The 18,327-nt window shown below is 43.0% G+C and overlaps 1 protein-coding gene across 8 annotated transcripts in view; it reads right to left on the reverse strand.

Moving 5' to 3' along the window:
* gramd1ba (GRAM domain containing 1Ba) overlaps window positions 1-18,327 on the reverse strand; it is a 590,058-nt gene that overhangs the window by 440,181 nt on the left and 131,550 nt on the right. For 5 of the 8 annotated variants that reach the window (XM_068053889.1, XM_068053890.1, XM_068053888.1 and 2 more), the window contains exon 2: window positions 2,351-2,428. Coding sequence is in view for 2 of the 8 variants with exons in the window: in XM_068053894.1 (XP_067909995.1) it covers window positions 2,351-2,428 (78 nt within the window). In the remaining 6 variants the exon portion in view is untranslated. The remainder of the gene's footprint in view (window positions 1-2,350; window positions 2,429-18,327) is intronic. The other 3 variants (XM_068053903.1, XM_068053902.1, XM_068053900.1) reach the window with 1 other exon arrangement.

The following is an 18,327-nucleotide window of genomic DNA, read 5'->3' on the forward strand; positions in this document are numbered from 1 at the left end:
AATGGAAGCACTCGCAACAATACAGACAGGTAGGAAAGCAAGATATGCGGAGGATACGAAGTGTCTGCAAAGAGATATAGATAGGTTAAGAGAGTGGGTATAAATTTGGCAGTTGGAGTACAATGTGGGAAAATGTGTGTTGGTTCACTTTGGAGGGAAAAATAGAAAATCAGATTATTTAAATGAACACAGAATTCAGGAAGTTACTGTCCAGAGGGATCTGGGTGCCCTCATACATGAATCACAAAAAGTTAGCATGCAGGTACAGCAAGTAATGAGGAAGGCCAATGGAATGTTGGCATTTATTGCAAGGGGGATGGAGTATAAAAATAGGGAAGTCTTGATACAACTGTATAGGGCACTGGGGAGACCGCATCTAGAGTACTGCATTCAGTTTTGGTCTCCTTACTTAAAGAGGGATATACTTGTATTGGAAGCAGTTCAGAGAAGGTTCACTAGGCTGATTCCTGGGATGAAGAGGTTGTCTTATTAAGAAAGGTTGAGCAACCTGGGCCTATATTCATTGGAGTTTAGAAGAGTGAGAGGTGATTTTATTGAAACATATCAGACTGAGGGGGCTTGACAGTGTCACAATCCTGTTTTTTTCTCCTCGGGAAATACTGCGGTATGCCTTTAAATTGTAAAAGATCAGTACTTCTTTAAGGCAGCAAGCTCCAGAGACTGTAAGCCAAAGTGCATTCTGGTAGCCCCGAAACAACCATAGAGAGAGGGAGAACAGGACTTCAACATATCCATTTTGATTTTGAAACTGACTAGCAGAATCACACAGTTAACAGACGGATCTGGCACGTGAAGGAAACAGGAGAGCTCTCTCTAAGTCAGTTTAGACCGTGGGTAGTTTTTCTCTTAAAATTCTAAAACAATTTCAAGCCAGATTAATTTCTTGAAGAAAAAACAAATTATTGATCTGTGTTCATCGCTGAAAAAAGTGTTCAATACTAGAACTGCTGAACTGAACTGCTGAATTCCTATCTCTGGAAGAATCTTCGGATTCATCAGTCCTTGGAAGACTGCAAGTGAATTTTGACTGTGTTGTATCAGAAGACCATTCGTCTCAAGCGTAATCTGCAAAGACTTCATTCTTTTTTTCTATTTTTTCAGACAGCTAATTAAAAACCAAACGACTGTTAGTTTGAGTATATGTATGCGAATGCAGGAGTTAGGTTTTTTTGAATAAGAAGTTATAAGGTCTTTAGATATTGGTTCATCTTAGTAGTGTTTAAGATTTTAGTTTTTTTAATAAACAGTTAATTTGTTGATATCTAAAGATAACCTGGTTTGGTTCGCTTCATTCGGGGGTTAAGAGATTGTTTCAATTCGGCTGCTGCTTTCTTCGATTTGGAAAGCTTAAAGATATATAATGTAACCTATGGAGCAATGGGACTGAACTGACGGTGTGTTGCTCCCACCGCAATCAGAGTCATATGTTTTGATTGGGGGCTTTGCCCTGAGCGGTCCTAAGAACAGGTAGATGCTGGGAGGATGTAATCCCGTCATGGGAGAATGTAGAACTAGGGGGCATAGTTTCAAAATAAGGGGTCTCCCTTTAAAGATGGAGATTAGGAGGAATTCCTTCTCTTAGAGGGTCATTAGTGTTTGGTATTCTCTTCCTCAGAGAGCAGTTAGACAGATTTTTGATTATAAGGGAGTCAAGGATTATGGGGGCAGGCAGGAAAGTGGAGTTTTGGCCACAATCAGATCAGCCGTGATCTTACTGAATGGTGGTGCAGGCTCGAGGGGCTGAATTGTCCTACTCCTGCTCCTATTTCTTATGGAGCTTATTTATCTGTTATATCCGTCGCTTTGATTTTGTTGCCACTCTTTCTAATTTCTTGACCATACCAAACGTACAGTTTATTCCTTCTTGAATGTATTTTGTCTCAATACAACTGAACGGTGAAAAGTCAAATCAGGTGAATTTTTTAAAATTCGACTTGTCGAACAAAGAGCAACTTGCAAATCCATATTTCAGCACTGCGTAGAAATAAATCACCAAAAAAACACTGCAACATTCATTTCTTAAGAATGTACCATCTCAAGACACTAAGGTTCTTCAACAAAGTGAAGCCCTTACTCACCAAGAATGAGTTAAACATTTCCTTTCACATTCAAAGAGGATGATGAATATAACAGGGATATTGTAGACATTAGAGTCTGTACTATTCAAACACTGCCATCATGTGCTAACAGTAAGCAATGGAAACAAATTCTGCTTTATAAAGAAGTTATTTCTCTGAGGTATAGACAATATGCAGCTATCGTTGACTGATGCCAGTGAGCACACAACTCTGTGATTTAATTTAATCATTTTCCTTGAATGGACACTTACCTTTCCTCTCGTATGTATGGAGTCAGGAACCGAGAAGAGTCATCGTCATGGCTGCTTTGTTGACTGCTCTGCTGGCTACTGAAGATTGAAAAAGAATCATTATTAGATGAGAGATACTAAATAGTTACAGTACTTTAAAGTTTAATATCATTAACATTTTACTAGTCAAACTTGCTTTTGCTCTCAGTATTTGGCATGACTGCTGACTGCCATTCCCACCACTATCACATTCAATGCCCCCTCCTCCTGCAAAATAATCAAATCAGCACTTTTCCTTTCTTATCTTCCTGACCAAACTTACAGTGGTCAAGAGAGTACCTCACTGAAGCAACATCACAAATAGCTAGGCATTGTACAAGCTATTCATATGCATCATCTGCACCCGAAAACCAAATGACTGCATCGTTAACTCATTCATAATTATATATTTTCTTTCAGACATTTATTATTAGTCCCTCATATCTGGTAATACTGAAATCTGATTTGGTGGAAGTCTGTACACCATTGTGTTATGCCAATGTGCTTTGTTGAATAATAATAATGTTCTTTAATCCACTGACTGGAGATCTGAATTTATATTTTTTTCAAGACATTTTTTAAAAAGACCAGCTAAAAGGATAGCTTTGCTGGCAGCTTAAGGCAGCAATCTAATTTGCTACACTGTTTCCTACACTGTAATGCTTGTGAGGATGGAGGCAAAATATCTGCTCATGCCCCAGCAAGAACAAAGACCCAGGAAGTTTAAAGGAATGACCTGCTAGAAAGACTGCTAACTGTTATGTTTGATTGACTGAGTGGCTGTCATATGACAAGCCCCTCCCCCATCTGTGGTTTTAAGCTCGTGTCTTTCTGCAGCAGAGAAAGGAGAAGACTCAAGTGGGGGTCCCTTTTAAAGGCCTGCTCGGGTCTGCAAAAAAAAAAACCCGACCCGAGCTCGATAGAACAACATCCGACCCGAGCCCAACCCAGCCGGAGTGCTTCCATATTTTCCCGCACCTGACCCAACCCGATCATCAGTTAACTTACCTTCTGTTTTTCACTGTTGCTGATTTGCACAAACTTAAATTAACTGTTACAAAACCACTTTTTTAGTCCAAAAATTTAAATGAACAGTTGATCTACTTACCTGTGATAGAGCGTATCCGACTACAGCCAGAATGCTGGACCCCGAAGTGCAACCTGACCCGAGTCGAACCCGACACCTGTCATCGGGTCCCGTCAGGTGCGGGTCGGGTAGCAGGCCTTTAGTCCCTCTCTCTCTCTCTCCATTCCAGCTTAAAAGCTTTCAGATCCTGCCTGTTGACAGACCGCCTTTGCATACTCCGGCTACAATCAGAAACCCCTTTGGAGGAAATCATCCGCATTGCCGTCTCCAAGAGACCCACCAAATCAGTCATCTATCACTTTAAACTAAAAGCCTCAGGACCACCGTATTCAGCTGGAAGCCAGCCGAATCACCCAATGCCACAGACTGTATACCCCTTTTTCTATGGACTCTAACTCAACCAATCTACCTTTCCCCACTCTGTAACCTATTTGTATGTGTGTAAATCTCTAGTGTGTGTGTGCGTGTGAGAGAGAGAGAGAGAGAGAGAAAGTTGGCACGTTTATTATTTTTATTAGTTCGGTTTAGGTACAATAAAGTTAACCTCCTTCTTTGTTAACTCAAGAAAACCTTTCTGATTACTTACTTGCTATAATCAAAACAAGAATCAAACACCTACTGAATTGTCCAGTACATCACTTTAAAAAATAATTAAACCTGTTGTGGTCAAACGACGAGAGGGAGAAGAGGGAAGCCCTTCAACTTTTCCTCACTTGACCGTAACAACTGTTTTAATATATCCATTTGCTTTTTAAATTAATTTATTAAACTGATAGCCAGGTTATATTGGTGCAGACATTCTTGGTGATTGAACAGCCTATGAAGGCACAAGCTTTGCAATTAAAAGTAACGGCAAGGTTAGCAACGTTCACCGTTATTCAGCAGTAAGTCAGACAGCAATCTCTGGTGGCTGCACGTGCACAGTTGAACACAGAATTCAGGGAGTTACTGTCCAGATTGCCCTGTTCTGACAGAAGCTTCATGGAAATACATGGAATGGTGTGAATTTGCAACACTTACCCATTAGATATGTAGTAAGCATGTCAGAAAATGTTAGGCTTATCCATTCAAGTGTAAGCATATTTTTAATGGCATAATAAGTCTTAATGACTGCCAAACAACCTCTCTGGCACTGAAAATTGAATTTTAGAAATGTGGAGTCTCATTCTTGCAGACTACAAAATTATTGTTGGAAAATTCTTCACTTTTTGTTGTCTTTTACCTTGCTCTTAAACCCATATTTCCCTCTCTATTTTGCTTTCAATATTGAGTTAACCATTTTAACAGACATATCCTGGTTTAGACTCTGCGTGCTTCAGTAAGGATTCTTCAATCAGATTGGTTCAGGAGATGCATTGTTGCTTGCCCTGTTTACACAGATTCCCTGTAGAGGATACCAGTTGTTTTTGCCCTCTGCAAGTTCCAGTGCAAAAGCCCACAGAAAGTCTGTGAATAAGTGCAAGTGTAATTAACAGGTAGCATCCTTTATTCACCGACCACTAAATCCAGGTCTGATGTACTTATTGCTGCAATGGCGTATATACAAAAGGAACTAATACACAGGAAATTAAGAGTAAAATATAGATTTCCTGTATGTAATTCGTAGAAAACTTCTGCAGCATTGGCCTACGATTTTTTTGTTATTTGTTCATGGGATGTGGGCATCGCTGGCTAGGCCATCATTTATTGCCCATCCCTAATTGACCTTGAGAAGGTGGTGGTCAGCTGCCTCCTTGAACCTTTGCAGTCCATGTAGGGTAGATACACCAAAAGTGCTGTCAGGCAGTTCCAGGATTTTGACCCATCGACAGTGAAGAAACGGCAATATAGTTCCAAGTCAGAATGGTGTGTGACTTGGAGGGCAACCTGCAGGTGGTGGTGTTCCCATGCATCTGTTGCCCTTGTCCTTTTAGGTGGTAGTGGTCGCGGGTTTGGAAAGTGCTATCTAAGGAGCCTTGGTGCATTGCTGCAATGCATCTTGTAGATGGTACACACTGCTGCCACTCTGCGTCGGTGATGGAGGGAGTGAATGTTTGTGGATGGGATGCCAATCAAGCATGCTGGTTTGTTCTGAATGGTGTCGAGCTTCTTGGGTGTTGTTGGAGCTGCACCCATCCAGACAAGTGGAGAGTATTCCATCACACTCCTGATTTGTGCCTTGTAGATGGTGGACAGGTTTTGGGGAGCCAGGTAGTGAGTTACTCGCTGCAGGATTCCTAGCCTCTGACCTGCTCTTGCAGCCATGGTATTTATATGACTACTCCAGTTCAGTTTCCGGTCAATGGTAACCTCAAGGATGTTGACAGTGGGAGATTCAGTGAGTGTAGTGCCATTGAATGTCAAGGGGAGATGGTTAGGTTCCCTCTTGTTGGAGATGGTCATTGCCTGGCACTTGTCTGGTGCGAATGTTACCTGCAACTTATCAGCCCAAGCCTGGATATTGTCCAGGTCTTGCTGCATTTCGACACGGACTGCTTCAGTATCTGAGGAGTCGCAAATGGTGCTGAACATTGTGCAATCATCAGTGACATCCCCACTTCTGACCTTAGGATTGAAGGAAGATCAGTGATGAAGCAGCTGAAGATGGTTGTGTCTCAGACTCTACCCTGATAATCTCCTACAATGATATCCTGGAACTGAGATGACTGACCTCCAACAACCACTGTTATGATCCTGTAGCTTTTTTTTCCCGGGAAGAATGCGGTGTGCCTTTAAGACTGGAAAAGGAGACATACTGCTTTAAGGCAGCAAGCTCTAAAAAACCGAGTCAGAGAATGCATTCTCGTCACCCAGGATACAGCCATTCAGGACCAGAGACCAAGAGATACATTGTTACAATTTAATTTTGAACTGGCTTATAGTGGAAACAGACTGTTCTAACTCAGAGAAACAGACAGACAGCTGTGTGTCAGCATCTGAAAGGAGAGCTCTCAGACCAGTTCAACTGAAGGAAGAGAATTTAGTCTTTTTTTATTTATTATTCTCTCTCAAAATTCTAAAGAGTCAAGCCAGAACAGAGATCTCTAATAAGTTAAACTGAAGGACTATCACCATCTTTTATCCCTCAAAAGTTCTAAAGCCAAATTGATTCATTGAAAAGTGTTTGCAATTTGTTAATTGTTGAGATTCATCATTGGAGATGGAACGCAAAAATTTCAAATTCTGATTTAGACTACGGACTGTTCTACTGTTGAAGAACCTTTTTCCCCCCCCCATCAGACGACTGTGAGGACTTCAAGCAACCTTGGACTGTTCCACATCCGGCAGGAGCAAAAATCTGCAAGGACTTTTGTTTATATCTTAGTAGTGTTTAAGAATTTAGTTTTTCTAATTAAGCAGTTAATTTGTTGATTTAAAGACACCTCGTTTGGTTAACCTCATTCAGGGGTTAATAGATGGTACAATTTGGCTGGGTCTTTCTTTAATTTGGAACGTTTAAAAATAATAGGTTAGGCAATCTGTGGAGGGACGGAATTGAATTAACAGTACGTTTCTCCCACTACAGGATCGTATATTTTGATTGGGGGCTTTGATTGGAGTGATCGGTCGTAACACCACAACCATCTTCCTTTGCGCTAGGTATGACTCCAACCAGCAGAGAGTTTTCCCCCTCATTCCCATTGACTCCAGTTTTGCTAGGGCTCCTTGATGCCATACTCAGTCGAATGCTGCCTTGAAGTCAAGAGCAGTCACTCTCACCTCACCTCTTGAGTTCAGCTCTTTTGTCCATGTTTGAACCAAGGCTGTAATGAGGTCAGGAGCTGAGTGTCCCTGGCGGAACCCAAACTGAGTGTCATTGAGCAGGTTATTATTAAGCAAGTGCCGCTTGATGGCACTGTTGATGACACCTTCCATCACTTTACTGATGATTGAGAGAGGACTGATGGGGCGATGATTGGCCGGGTTGGACTTGTGTTGGCTTTTTGTGTACAGGCCATACCTGGGCAATCTTCCACATTGCCAGGTAGATGCCAGTGTTGTAGCTGTATTAGAACAGCGTGGTTAGGGGCACGGCAAGTTCTGAAGTACAGGTCTTCACTACTATTGCTGGAATGTTGTCAGGGCCTAAAGCCTTTTGCAGTATTCTGTGCCTTCAGTCGTTTCTTGATATCACGCAGAGTGAATCAAATTGGCTGAAGACTGGCATCTGTGATGCTGGGGACTTCAGGAGGAGGCAGAGATGGATCATCCACTTGGCACTTCTGGCTGAAGATTGTTGCAAAATACTTCAGTCTTATCTTTTGCACTGATGTGCTGGTCTCCCCCATCATTGATGATGGGGATATATGTGGAGCCACTTCCTCCAGTTAGTTGTTCACACCATTCACGACTGGATGTGGCAGGACTACAGAGCTCAGATCTGATCCGTTGATTATGGGATCGCTTAGCTCTGTCTATAGTATGCTGCTTACGCTGTTTGGCATGCAAGTAGTCCTGGGTTGTAGCTTCACCAGGTTGACACCTCATTTTGAGGAATGCCTGGTGCTGCTCCTGGCATACCCTCCTGCACTCTTCATTGAACAGGGTTGGTCCCCTGGCTTGATGGTGATGGTAGAGTGGGGGATATGCCAGGCCATGAGGTTACAGATTGTGGTCGAGTACAATTCTGCTACTGCTGATGGCCCACAGCACCTCATGGATGCCCAGTTTTACATTGCTAGATCTGTTCAAAATCTATCGTGCCACTCAACATGATGGAGGGTATCCTCGATGTGAAGATGGAACTTTGTCTCCACAAGGACTGTGCACAATCGAAACCGCTATACAGCTAGTTGTGGGCAACTAGAGGCATGATTGCATCTAAATAAGGAATGTTTTAATCCTGGGTAGATTTGATGCTAAAAGTCTATTGGTATAAAAGTATCTATATAGCCTATGAATTCATGCTTATTGCTTGGTCATTTTTCTGTTATCTCAACATTTGTGGTGTGAAAATGGTTAGTATGAAAGTTTCCACTAGATGTCAGCATTGGCCATAAATAAGTTTCCCATGCATGACCAAATTTTCCCTTTCAGATTTAAAAAATGTACATTTGATTTTGTATTCTATTTGTATTGTGATTGCTGGAATTAATATGTAAAACTTTGTTTTGGAGCAGGTTTACTTCTCCCCAGAAACATTTTCCATTCCCCATTTATGCTCTGCCTAAGCCCAATTAAACACACTCAGTAATCGTAATTTAAAAAACATATCCTCCTTTGCACGGGATTCCAGCAATGTGGCAAAACAGCAAAACATTGCTACTGTGATAACTGCTTCAGTTATCAGTTCCTCATAATGATCAATATTTGCTTTCCACAACCATAACACTTCAGATGCGACTATTGCTATCATTTATAGTAATCAGTGCGCTCAACAGTTTAGTGACAATTCACCATTGTTAAAAGAAAATTGCCTCTTTTGCAACATTGCTAATCTGCACCATCTAGACCATGAAAGAGTAATGATATTTCTAATGGGCTGCTAATTGTGTTTAACTGGATATAACTCAACAATCTTAAGGATGCCTCATTGACTGCCCTACTGAGTTGTGTTGCCTCATGCTCACTCGCACTTTCAATAGCTGAGCATTGCTCCACTCAATGTTCATTTTGGATTGAGAGCAATAAATGTAACAAAATAAGACAAATAAGGAACAAAAACTGTGCATTCAGTGGAAGGGAACAGAACAGTTAACAGCAGGACATAGCGTAACCACAAATTGCAATGTTAACTGAGTGGACTGTGAACTGAATAGGAAGTTTAGAATTTGGTGAGAGTCGGGGTGCAGAGGAAAAAAGGTGCTTCTTTTTGTCTTTAACACTTGCAACAGTTTGGATAAACTTGAGGTAGTATTTAATACTACTATTTAACAGACTAATGGGTAATTATCCATAAATAAATATAGACCAAGATAAAGAACTAAGATACCTAAACCAGGTTTCCAAAAGCATGAGATTTTCCCATAGCATCCATTTGGCTGGGGTAAACAACTCCCGGAAACAGTGACATCACAGAACAACAGGTTGGTGATTGATTGGTGGGTAGTACATTTTTTTGCTTTCATGTTGGTAACAGTAAGTAATGTTTTAATAAAAGGAGTCTACATAATTTTTATTCAGGCCATCAATAAACAATTGAATATAAAAGACTAAAGATCAATGTTCCCTCGATACTATGTGGGTGGGCTGCAGCGAGGCAATCAGAAATATACCATGTAGGGAATAAAAAAGCTGCGCACAAACAACTTTTCCTTTAATATACGTGCATGTGCTGCCAGGCATCAATCTTAAAAAGACCACACAGTGCAACATGCCAGCTGTGTACAGTGAACATTGCTAGAGATGGTGGGGAGAATGTGGGAGTTCGTGGGCAGCGAGACTGTCCCAGATTCCTAAATCTACAGGAAATGTCTCTGCCTCGGGTCACTCTGGCTTGGAGTCATTCACTGCGAGTTACAGACACTCTGAAACATAAGAGAGGGGCAGGAATTTCTGGATAGTTTTATCCAGCACACAGTCACATCCTGGAGGAAAGCACGGATTCAAGGAAGGGTAGGGTGTAAATGACAGGGAATTAGGTAGCAGGGAGTTAGCAGAAGTTCAGAAGGCAATCCTGTCTGAACAATGTACTCTACCAGTGAGGACAAGAAGACTGTAGGGAGGACAGCCACAACATAGACCAAGGCATCATGGAGAGCAGAATAGAAATTCTATAATTAGGGGGCTAGATGGTGTCATCTGCAGCCAGGAACGACAGTCCTAAAGGGCATGTTGCCTACCCAGTGCCAAGGGGCTGGACAGGAATTTGGAAAGGAGGGGGAAAATCCAGTTGCTGTGGTCCATGTCAGAACAAAACAACACAGGTAGGAACAGGGAGGCGGAGGTGGTGGTGGCATTGGGGGCGGGGCGGGGGGGTTGCTCAGCTGAGTGAGTATTAGGAGTTAGGATCTAAATTAAAAATCAGGATCTCAAGGGTAATACTCTCTGGATTATTGCCCGAGCTGTGTGCAAATTGGCAGAGATACAGACAGATCAGGAGAATTAACATGTGGCGAAAGGGCTGCTGTGGGAAAAAGGGGTTCCTTTTGATGGGACACTGGCACCAATACTGGGATAGGGAGGAGCTGTACCGATGGAACAGGGTCCACCTGACAGTGTCTTTGCCCAAAGGGTCAACAACGAGATGGCAAAGGCTTTAAACTAGTAAGATAGGAGGAGGGATCTACAAGAAATTAAACAAGCTGAAATATAAACAAAACAGGAAAGGAGAGCATAGGACAGACAAAACTAAGGGAGGACATAAATGGCCAGGGAATAAATATATATAGAACAGGAATTTATAAAGATGGTTCAAATAAATGAGAGGAACTATTATTAAAAATGAGTTAAACAGTCTGTAAAACAATACACACAGTGTCCATAATAAAACATGGGAACTGGAGGCAATAAGTTGTTGCGAGGAACCAGATATAGTTGTGAATACTGAGACACAGCTACAGAAAAATCAGGACTGGGAATTAAACAATGCAGTAACACAATTAGAAAAAGATGGGGGGGTGGGGGGAAGGGAAGGTGCAGTATTTATTAGCGATAACACCATGGCAGTAGAAAAAAGTGGCAGAGATATCAATAAGACAGAAATAGAATCCCAGTGGATAGAGATAGGCTATGGGCCCTGACAACATCCTGGCTATAGTACTAAAGACTTGTACTCCAGAAGTAGCTGTGCTCCTAGCCAAGCTGTTCCAGTAAAGTTATAACACGGGCATCGACTCAACAATGTGCAAAATTGCCCAGGTATGTCCTGTCCACAAAAAGGAGGACAAATCTAATTGGCCAATTACCGCACTAGCAGTCTACTCTCGATCATCAGCAAATGATGAAAGGTGTAATTACAGTGCTATCAAGTGCCATTTAAACAGCAACAACTTGCTCACTGATGCTCAGTTTGGGTTCTGCCAGGGCCACTCAGTTCTTGACCTCATTACAGCCTTGGTCCAAATATGACAAAAGAGCTGAACTCCAGAGGTGAGGTGAGAGTGATTGTCCTTGGATGTCAAGGCAGCATTTCACCGAGTGTGGCATCAAGGAGCCTTGCCCAAACTTAAGTTAATGGGAATTAAAGGGAAAACTCTCTGCTGGTTAGAGTCATACCTAGCGCAAAGGAAGATGGCTGTGGTTGTTGGAGGTCAATCATCTGAGCTCCAGGACATCACTGCAGGAGTTCCTCAGGGTAGTGTCCTAGGCCAAACCATCTTCAGCTGCTTCATCAATGACCTTCCTTCAATCATAAGGTCAGAAGTGGGGATGTTCGCTGATGATTGCACAATGTTCGGCACCATTCGTGACTCCTAAAATACTGAAGCAGTCTGTGTAGAAATGCAGCAAGACCTGGTCAATATCCATGCTTGGGCTGATAAGTGCCAGGCAATGACCATCTCCAACAAGAGAGAATCTAACCATCTCCCCTTGACATTCAATGGCATTACCATTGCTGAATCCCCCACTATCAACATCCTAGGGGCTATCATTGACCAGAAACTGAACTGCAGTAGCCATATAAATACTGTGGCTATAAGAGCAGGTCAGAGGCTAGGAATCCTGAGGTGAGAAACTCGCCTCCTGACTCTCCAAAGCCTGTCCACCATCTACAAGGCACAAGTCAGGAGTGTGATGCAATACTCTCCACTTGCCTGGATGGGTGCAGCTCCAACAACACTCAAGAAGCTCGACACCATCCAGGACAAATCAGCCTGCTTGATTGGCACACCATCCACAAACATTCACTCCCTCCACCACCGACGCACAGTGACAGCAGCGTGTACCATCTACAAGAAGCATTGCAGCAATGCACCAAGGCTCCTTAGACAGCACTTTGCAAACCTACGACCTCTACCACCTCGAAGGACAAGAGCAGCAAATGCATGGGAACATCACCACCTGCAAGTTCCCATCCAAGTCACACACCATGCTGACTTGGAACTATATTGTCGTTCCTTCACGATCGCTGGGTCAAAATTCTGGAACTCCCTTCCTAACAGCACTGTGGGTGTACCTACCCCACATAGACTGCAGCGGTTCAAGAAGGCAGCTCACCACCACTTTCTCAAGGGCAATTAGGGATGGGCAATAAATGCTGACATAGCCAGTGACGCCCACATCCCATGAATGAATAAAAAAAAAGCAAGATGGTTGTTGTTGTGGGAAGCCTATCATCTCAGCTCCAGGACATTGCTGCAGGAGTTCCTCAGGGTAGTGTCCGAGGCCCAACCATCTTCAGTTGCTTCATCAATAAGCTTGCCTCCATCATAAGGTCAGAAGTGGGAATGTTCGCTGATGATCGCACAACGTTCAGCACCATTTGCGACTCCTCAAATACTGAAGCAGTCCATATCCATGTGCAGCGAGATCTGGACAACATTCAGGCTGATAAGTGGGCTAGTAACATCTGTGCCACACAAGTGCCAAACAATGAACAATTCAAACAAGAGAGAATCTAACCATCTCTCCTTGACATTCTATGGTATTACCATCAATGAATCCCCCATTATCAACATCCTGGGAGTTACCACTGACCAGAAATTGAACTTGACTAGTCATGTGAATGTTGTGACTACAACAAGAGTAGGCCAAAGGCTGGGAATTCTGGGGCAAGTAACCCACCTCCTGACTCCCCTAATGCCTTTCCACCATCTACAAGGCACAAGTCAGGAGTATGATGGAACACTCTCCACTTGTCTGGATGAGTGCGATTCCAACAACATTCAGGAAGCTCGGCACAATCCAAAACAAAGCAGTCCACTTGATCAGCACCCTATCCACCACCTTAAACATTCACTCACTCCACCACTGACGCACAGTGGCAGCAGTGTATAACATAACAAGATGCACTGCAGCAACTCACCCAAGGCTCCTTCAACATCACCTTCCAAACCTGCAACTTTTCCACAGTGGCGCAGTGGTTAGCACCGCAGCCTCAAAGCTCCAGCGACCCGGGTTCAATTCTGGGTACTGCCTGTGTGGAGTTTGCAAGTTCTCCCTGTATCTGCATCGGTTTCCTCCGGGTGCTCCGGTTTCCTCCCACAGCCAAAAGACTTGCAGGTTGATAGGTAAATTGGCCAATATCAATTGCCCCTAGTATAGGTAGGTGGTAGGGGAATATAGGGACAGGAATATGGGATTAGTGTAGGATTAGTATAAATGGGTGGTTAATGGTCAGCACAGACTCGGTGGGCCGAAGGGCCTGTTTCAGTGCTGTATCTCTAAATCTAAAAAAAAAGGACAAGGGCAGCAAATGCATGGGAACACCACCATCTGCATGTTCCCCTCCAAGCCACACACCATCCTGACTTCGAAATATATCACTGTTCCTTCACTGTCATTGGATCAAAATCCTGAAACTCCCTTCCTAACAGCACCATGGGTGTACCCGCACTAAATGGACTGAAGCGTTTCAAGAAGGCAGCTCATCACCACCTTCTCAAGGGCAATTAGGGCTGGGCAACAAATGCTGGCCTAGCCAGCGACACTCCCATCCCATGAGACAAATTAAAAAAAAGGATGGTTCACACTAATACAGACCACCTAATAGTGGAAGGAGGGTGGACGAAGAAATATGCAAATAAATTAGTAACATTAGTAGAACAAAAAAATTATCACAAGGGATTTCAACTGCTACAAACATAATTGGCCAGAAGAGATAGCTAACGGGGATAAGGGAATGGAATTTTCACAATGTGTAGAGGGCTCTTTTCTAACCCAGTAAGTAAGGAGCCCAACAAGGGAAGATTCGCTACAGATCTAGTAAAGGGGAAATAAACCGGAGCAGTTAAGAGAAGTAAGAGGGGAACATCTAGGCAATAGAAAACATAATATAATATCAAATTAAGCAGGCTCGAGGGACCGAGTCCGATTCCTGCTCCTAATTCTTGTGTGTAATACACTTTAAGGTAATAATTGAGAAGGACATAAGCAAAACAAAAACCAGAGTAATAAATTGGGGAAAAGCTGATTTTGAGGGGCTGAGAATAGAACTTGTTCCAGGCCTTTGGATCCTTTAACCTCTTTTTTTCATTACGCTGATGACCTCACTGATGCTGCTTCCTGCTCTCACCTCAATCTAGAGGATTTCATTAATTTAGCTTAAAATTTTCACCTCTCCCTAACTTTTCAGACCTATCTCTGACTCTTACGTCCCCTCCTAAACTTCTCTCTATCGTTGGAAATGTTCACTGGCATCTATTATAATCCCAATGACGGCCGTTACTACTTGGATTATATTTCTTCCCACCCATTTCCTGGAAGGACCCTGTCCCCTTCTGCCAGTTTCTCAATCTATATCTCATCGCTCTGATAATGCCAAGTCGCACACCAGTGCTTCTGAAATGTCTTCCTTTCTCTCACTGGGACTTTCCCCCATCACCATGGTAATAAGACCCTCAACCGGGTCCATCCCATTTTCCATGCTTCTGCTCCCACCACAATCCCCTGTTGCTCTCATCTACAAGCTATATCTGATAGATAATCCTCTGCCATTTCCACCACCTCCAAGCATATCTTCTCCTCTCGTCTTTCCTAAGGGTGTTCCCTCCATGGCATTCTATTTCCACCTTATACCACACCTACCACTTGCACTTCTTTCACTGCCACTTTCTCATGCAAGCACAGAAGGTGCAACACCTGCCAATTCACTTCTTCCTGCATCACTCTCCAGTGGGCTAAACACTCCGACTGGGTGGGAGCAATTTGTGTGAACCTTCTCCAACCCTGAATACTATATTCACAATCTCCTCTACATTGAATGTGTGCAGTTATCCATTTTTCTCGCTTTTCCCTTTGTCCTGCTCCTTTTTAATTCACAAAGTTTGAATATAGGTGGGTACCTGAACCCTTAATTGGTCTGTTCTCTCCACAGATGTTGCCTGACCTGCTGAGCAATTCCAGCATTTGCTGTTTTTGTTTCAGATTTCCATCATCTGAATTTTTTGCTTTTAGTTAAATTAACATTCTTTTTACAGCAATAACATTTTGAGCAGTGCAGGCTGAGCTATTAAATCAGCTGCTAAAAATTCCAGTGTGCATTAAGCAGCACTAGCCAGCACTGTTGCAGATAGCACAACTCAGTTTATCAGCAGTACACATCAGGGATTGTTATCTTCTGATGCAGTGATCAGCTGATTATAGTGATCATTTTGAGTTCCTAGTAAAATCAAGCACGAAAAGACAGTTCTTCTGTAAATGGATGCTCATTATATATTTCTTGGTGAACCCATATTACACAGCATTGCCAGACTTGCGCTACTTTAATCAATTGTACAGTATACACACTTTGGCCATTAACACACCTGTATTTTAAGAGGATATTTTTAATTTGCAAACTGACCTAATCCAATAGTGAAAAATAACAACCATATTTTTTTTCCAGTTATAAGGCAACTGCAAAAATCCCACTCAGGGGCCCTAATCATATACAGTTAAAACAAGTTCACTGAAGCATTTCAAGTCAAATGACTCGCAGAGTCAGGATCAACAACTTCACATTTGGATATTTACCTATGTTTGACAAAATGGTGTTGGTTTGGTTTAGTTGGTAGTAAGTTCACATCGAATTCAGAAGGTAATGGGTTCAAACCCACTCCAAGATCTAATCCTGGATGACTTTTCAATGCAGTACACTGTCAGAAGTGCTGCCTTTCCAATCACGTATTAAACTGAGGCTCTGTCTGGTTGCCCATTCAGTTGGATCCAATAGTACTATTCGAAGAGAAGCAAGGAGCTCTCCTGGTGACCCTGCCAATATGCAACCCTGACCCCTCACCACCAAAAATAAACAGGTCATTAACCTAATTTGTTGATTGTGGGTTCCTTTTATGCACAAATTGACTGCTGGGTAACAGGAGTGACGGCACTTCAAAAAACACAATTTATTGGTTGGCATGTGTTATGGGTTATCAATTCTTTTTCAGAGTTCTGGGAAGTACCTCATTCTTCTTAGCAGCTGCATAAAGGAGGCAGCTGTGAGCTGGATACTCACCCTCTAGGAAGCAGAGGCAGAGGTCAAGCTAAAGCAAGATGCAAAGATTATCCACTATAATATACCTTCCTATACTCAAACACTGCAACACCATATCAAAAATTCACATTAACTATTGATCAAGTACAGCTGATTATTACTGTACAATAGGAATTTCCTGCTGAAAGCAGTAGTCGAGGCAAAACCACTAAAGATGTTTGAAACAAGCCAGGATGTTTTAATCAGAGTTAGTTACTACTGGAATGAGCTTCGTTAGAATAGACATTTTTCTTTGTCAGTTTTTCTCACATTTTTACAGCTGTATCGAAGGATTGATTTAGAGACTGGTACAACTCAACTCAGTAGATGGATGAAAGCAAGATTTTTGGGGGGAATTTATCTCTACTGAGAAGCACTAAAGTCAAAAAGTCAAAACAGAAAAACCTGCTGAGCATTTCCAGCACTGTTTTTATTTCAGATTTCGAGCATCTGCAGTATTTTGCTTTTATTAACTTTAGGTAGGAATCAGTTTCAAATTTCTAGCTGTGTGTTTGTTGGGCTCTGTATAACAAGATTATGTCTTCTTTGGCCTCCTTGTCTCGAGAGACAATGGGTAAGTGCCTGGAGGTGGTCAGTGGTTTGTGGAGCAGAGCCTGGAGTGGCTATAAAGGCCAATTCTAGAGTGACAGACTCTTCCACAGGTGCTGCAGAAAAATTAGTTTGTCGGGGCTGTTACACAGTTGGCTCTCCCCTTGCGTTTCTGTCTTGTTTCCTGCCAACTGCTAAGTCTCTTCGACTCGCCACACTTGAGCCCCACCTTTATAGCTGCCCGCCAGCTCTGGCGATCGCTGGCAACTGACTCCCAAGACTTGTGATCAATGTCACAGGACTTCATGTCGCGTTTGCAGACGTCTTTAAAGCGGAGACATGGATGGCCAGTGGGTCTGATACCAGTGGCGAGCTCGCTGTACAATGTGTCCTTGGGGATCCTGCCATCTTCCATGCGGCTCACATGGCCAAGCCATCTCAAGCGCCGCTGACTCAGTAGTGTGTATAAGCTGGGGATGTTGGCCGCCTCGAGGACTTCTGTGTTGGAGATACAGTCCTACCACCTGATGCCAAGTATTCTCCAGAGGCAGCGAAGATGGAATGAATTGAGACGTCGCTCTTGGCTGACATACGTTGTCCAGGCCTCGCTGTCATAGAGCAAGGTACTGAGGACACAGGCTTGATACACTCAGACTTTTGTGTTCCGTGTCAGTGCGCCATTTTCCCACACTCTCTTGGCCAGTCTGGACATAGCAGTGGAAGCCTTTCCCATGTGCTTGTTAACTTCTGCATCTAGAGGCAGGTTACTGGTGATAGTTGAACCTAGGTAGGTGAACTCTTGAACCACTTCCAGAGCGTGGTCGCCGATATTGAGGGATGGAGCATTTCTAACATCCTGTCCCATGATGTTCGTTTTCTTGAGGCTGATGGTTAGGCCAAATTCATTGCAGGCAGCCGCAAACCTGTCGATGAAACTCTGCAGACACTCATCTGTGTAAGATGTTATAGCAGCATCGTCAGCAAAGAGGAGTTCCCTGATGAGGACTTTCCGTACTTTGGTCTTCGCTCTTAGACGGGCAAGGTTGAACAACCTGCCCCCTGATCTTGTGTGGAGGAAAATTCCTTCTTCTGAAGACTTGAACGCATGCGAGAGCAGCAGGGAGAAGAAAATCCCAAACAGTGTGGGTGCGAGAACACAGCCCTGTTTCACGCCACTCAGGATAGGAAAGGGCTCTGATGAGGTGCCGCCATGTTGAATTGTGCCTTTCATATTGTCATGGAATGAGGTGATGATACTTAGTAGCTTTGGTGGACATCCAATCTTTTCTA

Source organism: Heterodontus francisci, chromosome 22, assembly GCF_036365525.1.
Source record: "Heterodontus francisci isolate sHetFra1 chromosome 22, sHetFra1.hap1, whole genome shotgun sequence".
Lineage (NCBI taxonomy): Eukaryota > Metazoa > Chordata > Chondrichthyes > Heterodontiformes > Heterodontidae > Heterodontus > Heterodontus francisci.